At 36.6% G+C, this 9,213-nt stretch overlaps 2 protein-coding genes across 2 annotated transcripts; both read left to right on the forward strand.

The window, feature by feature from the left end:
* Positions 1-995: 995 nt before the first annotated feature.
* On the forward strand, positions 996-7,968 carry chata (choline O-acetyltransferase a). Its single transcript, XM_056760440.1, has 15 exons — positions 996-1,104; positions 1,389-1,490; positions 1,989-2,180; positions 2,332-2,450; positions 2,634-2,687; positions 2,780-2,960; positions 3,285-3,462; positions 3,680-3,849; positions 4,153-4,253; positions 4,495-4,623; positions 4,897-5,019; positions 5,431-5,569; positions 5,702-5,764; positions 5,862-5,999; positions 6,122-7,968. Exons 2-15 carry the CDS (start codon positions 1,443-1,445, stop codon positions 6,383-6,385), a joined length of 1,899 nt encoding a protein of 632 aa, XP_056616418.1. The 5' UTR covers positions 996-1,104; positions 1,389-1,442; the 3' UTR covers positions 6,386-7,968.
* Positions 7,969-8,635: 667 nt separating this feature from the next.
* c11h10orf53 (chromosome 11 C10orf53 homolog) lies at positions 8,636-9,191 on the forward strand. Its single transcript, XM_056760441.1, has 3 exons — positions 8,636-8,732; positions 8,858-8,977; positions 9,056-9,191. The coding sequence occupies exons 1-3, from the start codon at positions 8,636-8,638 to the stop codon at positions 9,118-9,120; spliced, it is 282 nt and encodes a 93-aa protein (XP_056616419.1). The 3' UTR covers positions 9,121-9,191.
* The last annotated feature ends 22 nt before the right edge of the window (positions 9,192-9,213 follow it).

Here is a 9,213-nt window from a genome sequence, read left to right on the forward strand (position 1 = left end):
GATGGAGCTGGTGTGAATCCTGCCTTCCAGCGTCTAAGTATTAAATGTTTAGGGTGTATGTATGGAATGCATTACTGTATATAATGGAACATAATGTGTACATATGTGCATATACAATGTACATAATTAATAAACCTATATGTGAAAAAAAGCGGTGAAACGTCTTGTTTTGCGGAGTGTATGTCATTTCATAAAGCATGCATCTGATATAGCATGCATCTTTAAATCAAGATTTAAACAAATAATATTTACATATCATAAATTCATTTGTTTTATTTCGTTTTGAATAACTTTGAACTTGATTTCACATCGTTTTACAAATTAAATTCTAATATTCAGAAAACGGAAAAAATGTTTAAAAGATACAAGCAAAACTAGAACCATAAAACCTGATGGTCTTTTGTCGTTTTAGTGAATTAGAAAAAAAAAATCATATAAGAAATTGGCCTTCAAGACAGCATTTAAATATAAGTGCTAATCAGGCCAAATATGTTTCTGTTGCGGGAGAGAAATAAATGAGAAGTTTATACAAATTGTCTACAAAACATTTTGTTTCCTTCTATATTTCTTTCCACCCCAAAAAGATTCTCTAACGATTCGTGTCCTAAGCGGTGTTTGCAAGTGCTTTTGAGATCGGAACAAAATATATTCTTTGAAAAATTACTGCGCAAGTTTGTATGCAAAAAAAAATTGCCACATTTAGTTTAATTAAATTATCAAGCGCTTTTGTGTACAATTCTCAATATTATTTTACTTTGACATCAATAAGGGTGTCTATAAATATTGCTAAAGGACTCAACTAACGCAACATGAGTATGAGGTGGGCGACAAGGTGGACTGCAGATCAGACATCGAACGAATGGAGTTTGGTGGGAGGAGTCTAAAACAAGGTGCCGCTCCTTCAGCATCATTCAGCATCTTTCCCAAGGAACATCTTAAGGAGCTTCTGGTTTTTAATGAATGGAATTCAAGAATGCTGTCTGAAACAGGACAAAGTTAACGTTTACCACTTACAGCACTTCCCGATGTGAAAACATACGGATTATGAACCTGAATAAACCCTTTGGTATACACTTTTGGACTCGACGGGAAGATGCCATTTTGGTGAGTATTTTTAAGTCAATACTTTTTAGAATTTTAGCAACAGAAATGAATCATGTCATTTTATCACAATGTTTGATTTTTAAATAGCAGCCCTATGTACAGAATGACATGCTGCACGCAACAGAAGAACTGCGAAACTGTACAAGATGTCTTTTGTGTTAGTAAATAATAATTTAAGGTGAAGCATAACGTATCGCTTAATAACACAGGTTGGAAAGAATAGGTATGTTAAAAACTTTGAGTGTTTGCAATGCAAAGCTTTCCCTCACACCTGTCTATTCCAGAGGGAACACTAGTGGAATTTCGTCTCGCTTGACAGAACTTTGTAATTTCTGAGGATGCCGGTTTTGCAACGGGAACCATCAAAAAACGCAGGAGATCCCAGTGTAAGTTGCCTATTGTTACTTTACGGCTAACATTTATTTTTGTAATGTTAATGAAGTGTAACAATCCTATAGCCTATTTCAATCCTAATTTTTTATGTTTGTTTGTCAACAATGTTTTGCCTGCATTTAAAACATGAGTGATCATTTATATACGTTTATGTAACTCGGCTGGTCGGCAACAAAATTAATAGGTTCGAATCCCAGAGAATGCACAAAGTAATGAAATACATAGCTTTAATGGACCATCTAAGTCACTTTACATAAAAGGGTCTGTCAAATTCTTAAATGGTATTTCATCAAATTTGCATGGTCTTACTCTGGCATTTGAAGGATGAAGAATATACCAGGACTCTATCAATATCTTCTGTAAGGCTAATTAGAGAAGAGACTCATTTGCAAAAGTTTACAGCCAAGCAAGCAGATGGTATCAAAATAGATGACATGATAAAATATATTTAAATAAATGACACCGAAGCTCTCTTCATTATATGGGTTTAGGGCCTGCCAAAGCTCCCGGTTCCCCCGCTGCAGCAAACACTGGACATGTATCTGAAGTGTATGAGTCACCTCATACCAGAGGATCAATTAAGAAACACCAAAACAATTGTGAAGAAATTTGGAGCACCTGGCGGGGTGGGGGAAATGCTTGAGAGGAAACTATTGGAAAGAAGGGATCTTACAGATAATTGGGTAAGAACTCTGCAAAAATGTAGTTCATGTAACTTTTAATGCGCAGACATTGAGTCTATTGTTTTTTTTAATGTTATTTGCGAACACCTTCTCTTTCATTTGGTGATTTTATAATGTGTATGTTTTTTTTCATCTTTTAATGACTTTTAAGGTATATGACTACTGGCTTGAAGATATGTATTTGAATAACAGGTTAGCACTACCTGTCAACTCCAGTCCTGTAATGGTCTTTCCCAAGCAGACATTTAATTGCCAAAGTGATGTCCTCAGGTACTGGGACTTATAGGGAAATTTGTTGCTTCCTCACTTTAACTTGTCTTTTCAAATTTTCAACTTAGTATTTTGAAACAGTTTAAATACTTAAATTTATTTTAAACAAAATGTAATAATGTAACAGTATGATCATTCTAAACAACAGTTGTGTATTAAAAATCACTTTTTTTTGTTCAACAGATATGCCGCTAAACTCATCTCTGGTGTATTAGAGTATAAATCTCTCATTGAGACGTAGGTTAATTCACCTTATTTTCAACAGCAGAAACACCTGAACACTACAATCATTTCTCTAATTCTAAAAAACAAAATGCTCTTCTTTGCAGACATAGCCTCCCTGTGGAAGAGGGTCGTGGGCAGCAGGCTGGGACGCCCCTTTGTATGGATCAATACTACAAGGTCTTCTCCTCATACCGTCTGCCTGGGCCAAAGACTGACACTTTAGTGGCTCAGAGGAGTACTGTAATGCCCGAGCCAGAACATATCATTGTGGCTTGTAAGAATCAGGTAGGCATATTAGTGAATCCAATTAGATCGGATCTGAATGTCCTTTCCATCAAGTCATTAATAGACAAGTCCTATGACAGATGCTCAATGCTTCATTGACGTGAAAGACGTAGCTGGGAATCAATAATTGTTTTTAATGTTTTTTAATTATGTTAAAGCTTGTCTCAAAAAATGATCAGCAAACCTCATAGGAGTCTAGGTCACTTAGGGGATGTTTAGTTTGAGGGCTTGGATCCTGGGCCTGTAAGTCTCAGAATCCATGTTGGAAATAAGTCAGCATAAAGTCAAAGATGACACAACTACATCTTTATTCTGTATTTGCAGTTATTTGTTCTTGACGTGGTGATAAACTTCCGCCAGTTAAATGAAAAAGACCTTTACACTCAGCTGAAGCGAATCAGAGAGATGGCGGACTGCGAGGAGGAGCGTCTGCCTCCCATTGGTCTGCTCACATCAGACGGCCGAACGCAGTGGGCCGAGGCTCGCAGCGTACTGATCAAAGGTCAGACATCACTTAACCTCAACAAAACAAGATGTATCTGTTATCGGACCTGCAATTTGACATTAAACATTTCAGGTTGCCCACGAGAAACTAAACCGATTGACTTTATCTGGATTCGTTTAACTCCTACTGACAAATTCCCCTGATAAACAGGAGAATCTATACAGGTTAATGGAATGCACACATATGTAATGTAACGCTATACAATCGGGTTCAGATTCTACTAACAGGGACTCTCTAGACATGATTGAGCGCTGTCTGTGTCTGGTGTGTTTGGATGACCCGTCTGGCGTTGATCTGACTGACACGAGCCGTGCTTCACTGATGCTCCACGGAGGAGGAAAGGATAAGAACGGGGGAAACCGCTGGTACGACAAACCCATGCAGGTACTGAGAACCCAACATTTTTTGCCTTTAAGTCTCTCACTTTTACCGAGATCAATGATTTTTATGACATTATTTTGCACCTTAGCTTCTCGCCAGATTTTTGGACCAAAGCTCTCTAGAATTTGGTGTCCGCCACTGCTATTGGCCATTTTAAAAGGCCAGCAACCCCAGTATGTCCCATCCTCATTTCAGAGGACACATCAAACAAAGCTTCTGATTTCAAGGCACTTCGGTCTTTTAGTAAAAGTGACAAAAAGGATATGACCATCAAGATTCTAATATTCAACTTCTGTAATGATTTAGTTTGTAATAGGTGCAGATGGATGCTGTGGGGTTGTCTGCGAACACTCCCCATTCGAGGGAATAGTGCTCGTGCAATGTACAGAATATCTACTAAGATACATGTAAGTTGAAGAATCTCCCTCTATAGAAATATATTTCAAAGCAAATCTAGAGTCTACCCAGAATGCACATTTGGTTTGGCAGATTCGATGAATACATTCTCATCTGAAAGAATCTTAAAAAATGTCTTCTAACTGGAACTGGGCATGTGAGGCTGAAATAACAAACTCTAATTAGATGACTGGAGATCAGAACATTGTCAAATGAATACACAATGTGATGGTTAACATGATTGTGTCTCAGGAGAGGCAGTCCTTCTAAACTGGTGAGGGCGGCCAGCATGAGTGAGCTTCCAGCCCCTAGACGACTGCGCTGGAAATGCTCACCAGAAATCCATACCTTCCTCACGGCCTCGACAGGCAGATTACAAAAGTAAGCCAACAGGACAGATATTACACATTTTGCAAATCTAACCTACGTAATTCTTAATGCATCTCGCTGTAAATCTAGATTAGGTTTGGGTCTTATTAACTTTAAATATTAAAGTTAATGCATCCATTTCAAGAGGAATAAACAGAATATTACATTTGTTTTTGTTGATTCATTTATTTATGTATCTTTTAAATAAATAAATCAACTTCAGTTAAGAGAGAATAATTATGTCATAAGTATATTTTACTACAAATCCACTGCCAAATTCCACAGGCTTGTTCAAAATTTGGATATGAATGTCAACAAATTCACCGGCTATGGCAAAGAGTTTATCAAGAGACAGAAGATGAGCCCTGATGCGTACATTCAAGTTGCCCTGCAGTTAACATTCTACAGGTCAGTTATCTCTGTAAAATACACAAGAGCCGTTGAAAAACAGAGTTACGACACTCAATCTTGCCACCATGTGGTCACGTGGTTCATGGAGCTCTCAATAGTTCCAAACAAATCCGTGCTGTCAACCTATTTGAATGGATTTTTATTCTTTCAATGGACCTGTGAGTGTCGTAACTCTGTTTTTCAAACGCTCTGATATACACTGTCTAAAAGGGATAGTTCCGTCAAGAATGACAATTCTGTCATCATTCACTCACCCTCAAGTTGACCTGAACCTGTATGAATTTCATTTTTTGGTTGAACACAAAGAAAGATATTTGGGGAAATGTGAGATTTCTCGGGCACCATTTTTGTGTGTACTATGCCTTTAAGATTATTATAGAGGGTTCATGCCTGAGATCTGTCTTTCAGATGTCATAGACGTATAGTGCCCACCTATGAAAGTGCATCAATACGCCGTTTTCAAGAGGGACGAGTCGACAACATCCGCTCTGCCACACCTGAGGCCTTAGCGTTTGTTAAAGCTATGACTGAGAGGTCCAACATCACTGTACGTAAAATGGCCTGTACATAACATTCTTACAATTTAATCCAACTGACCAGCAAGGTGCCCATTGCTGTGGGTATTGTTAAAACATAAGACCCCACTTGATTCCACCCCCTGTCTGCTTTAATTTTGTAGGATGCTGAGAAAATGGAGAAGTTTCGTACTGCTGTTACGGCCCAGACAAATTATACAATATTGGTAAGTAGAAGCTAAATGTGAACCACATCTGTCACAATCATGTGTTATTGTTGTATCTGCTCTTACAATTTACCTCTTTAACAATCTGTGTAAATAGGCAGTCAAAGGTATGGCAATAGACAATCACTTGCTGGGTCTGCGAGAGGTTTCCAAGGAGCTGAATGTGGAGATGCCAGAGCTGTTTACTGATCCGACCTATCTAACCAGCATCCAGTTCACCCTTTCCACAAGCCAGGTTCACATGTATACTTATACATAAAAACAGATTTGTGCTCTACAGTGCACATCTTAAAGTCATTTATATAACTTCATAACTAATTTACCAAACGGTCTCTTCAAATTGTTGACTTTGCATAGGTCCCAACCACTGAGGAGATGTTCTGCTGCTATGGTCCAGTTGTCCCTAATGGCTACGGAGCCTGCTACAACCCTCAAACGGACCACATCATCTTCTGTGTGTCAAGCTTCCGTGACTGTGCAGAGACCAGCTCAGAGTTGTTTGTGAAGACTCTTGAGGGGTGCCTGAAAGAAGTGCAAGATCTATGCAGAAAATGCAACATTCAAGCAGACTCCGCAGAAAGGATGGGAGGAACTCCCAAGAAGACGGCAAAGAAATCATAGCAAGAAACAGGAACCTCACTGGCTCACCATATTGAGAGTTACTGACCAGTCTGAAGTGTTAAGAATGGAGTCAAACAAGCTATGGGTTTGATAAAGAATCATACAGTAGATATGCATATTTTCGGTTATAATGGTACATGGTTTAGAAGTGTAAATGAAAAGTAAGATTGTAAATTTAAATGAATTTACTGCCGGTGTGAAGAACAACATTGTGCAATTGGAGGAGAACAAATATAGACGCTAGAGAAACAATACGTTTAAACGGCAACAGTAACATTAATATAGCATATACTGTAAATATTAATGAGATAATATATTATAGCTAATAAGTCCAAAGACTCCAGTAGTCAAATAGAGCAGATCAATATATAGATTAGTTCAAATGTTTATTAATATTGCACATTTCATGCTTAGTGGTAATTTAATGTACTTTCTGCATTTAAAAGATCAAGAAATGGACATAAGAAAATAGGCCATAAGGCTAAATAATATAAAAGTAATACAAATAAGAAAAGGAAATTGTATTTATTTATTTTTAAATAATTGAAATAAATGATATGAAATATCACATTTTGGGTGGGGTGATGTGCTCAGGGTTTCCTTCAGTTCTAATTATAAGAATAAGCTGCAACAGAACTGGAGCAGAAGCTGCTGTTTAACTTTGTTCTTGTGAGTCTCAATATTATATTGCAGAGTTTACTTTAATATAATAATGTATATATTTAGGAAAAATATTGCAAAATAAATGTATTTTGAGCCTGTAGTATACAAACAATACTAGAAAACTACAATGGTGTATACTGTATCGTATTATAGTTTTAAAGTGTGCTATGATGTGTGTTCTATCAATTTAATTCTCAAACTGTCAAAAAACAGGGGCTGAGGGCTTGAAAATAAGCTAGTGAAAGAAATGGGCCTTAATATTTAAAGAATATGGCCCATAGTGAATCAGTAATGCATGACATTGTGTGTAGTTCCATTTTGTGGAATTGTCTTAATTTCTAATGCAATAATACTAAAAGGGATTCTAATAATTAATGCAATAGTAGTAGCTGTGGGGCAAGATAATTCAATTCATTTACGATGAGGTTACAAAACAGCAAAACTGATAAGCATTTTAAAAAATACAATCAGCATTGTGATACAATGATTGAATATTCAGAAATGTCCTGCACAGTGTATGTAAACATTAATGTGTTCAAATTTAAATGTACTTAAATTTAAGAAACTATACCTGATGCCTAATGAACTGTATATAGTTAAAAAAAAGAACAGTATTTTTAAATGCATTTAATTTCTAGATTCTGTAGGTTGACAGTTGCGGTATATAAGAAAATATAAGAAGTATATTGTCTTAAACATATAAGCCATTGTATTTTAGCACTTTACAACTAGCTGATTCAAATATATATTGTATTAAAAAAATCTTAAAACAGTCAATCGTGCTACATACACTAGATTGTACTGAGAAAATTCCATAAATATGTAGAGAAATTATAGCCTTAGTGCAAGTATTAGTAATGGGATATGTCCGTTGTGCACATTGTTCTCAGTATGTGAAATCTAAACTGAATGTTTTCTGTCAAACCGGTGGAGGAGTGTTTAAAACTGTGACATTCTTAGATATATTTATTTTTTAAAGTTTTGGTTTTCCAAAAATAAATGTCTATTTGTTGTTATTGTTGTTTTGTAATGTCATAAAAACTACTAAACCAAAAGGATTTAGTGCACTGAGTATTTATTATCTTTTCCTCTTATAGCTGTAGCCTGTACAGCGGCACAGGTCTTCCATTGCTTACATATATGCCATAAAATATATTATTTTATTTATACTGTATTTTATTTTGCATTAATCTTTACATTCACCTTTTTTGTCATGCTCGTGTGATGAAGCAATAGTGTGGTTACTAGGCAACTTTTCAACTTTCAACTAGGAACAAAAGCTTCCAAATTGTGTTTTATTGAAGTAATGATTGTTCCAATAACACTTAAAGATAAGATAATAAATAGAACACTTCTTAATAAAGACAAACATCCAAATACTATTAAACAAAACGCATGTTTAGGCATTGATGAGTCACAAATGTAATGTAACTTGTGTTTGTATGTCCCTCCTACCTTGTGTGCACTTGACATTACAGACTCTCGGTTACTATGGAGAGAGGTAGACACACAGACACAAATAAACAGCATTGTGCCGATTCACCACTGACCTTTTAGTGCATGTATTGTTAATAGTTTAAGAAAACAATGCCCCAGAAGAACTTACTGGTAATACTACAATACGGTCCATATAAGTCGTGTGGTATCGTCGAGCACAGAACATGTCGCCTGGACGGTTTACAAGGTATTCACAATATTACTAACCAACGTTAACTTAAGATGTACTAGACAACAAACCAAGTTTACTATGCGGTCGCAATGGTCATTTATTAAATGGTCAATGTAAATTTGTCATTATATTTCCTGCAGCTGCCCTGAAAGCAGATGGTCACCAGTGCGTCCTTGAGAAAATAGATGACTGGACTACAGTGAAGCTTATTGTGAATGGAGAGTGTGTCTATACGTGCATCCTTACTGACCTGGAGTTTGGTAATAGTTTGCTTCAACATTTGGAGACCTCTGGATTACAGGATATGATAGTTATATGGTGTCTAATTTTGCTCATAGGGGGTGATGGACGACTTGATCCGCTATGCCATAAAGCCATTGACGCAGTGAGGGACGCGTACTGATGTCTCTCAAACACAACCCACATAGATTTGCTTATTTTAGCATGCGCACCGAGTCCATAGCAAAAAATCTGTGAGGGTGCGGTTCAGTGGATT

This window comes from Triplophysa dalaica, chromosome 11 (genome assembly GCF_015846415.1).
Source record: "Triplophysa dalaica isolate WHDGS20190420 chromosome 11, ASM1584641v1, whole genome shotgun sequence".
In the NCBI taxonomy this organism is placed as follows: domain Eukaryota; kingdom Metazoa; phylum Chordata; class Actinopteri; order Cypriniformes; family Nemacheilidae; genus Triplophysa; species Triplophysa dalaica.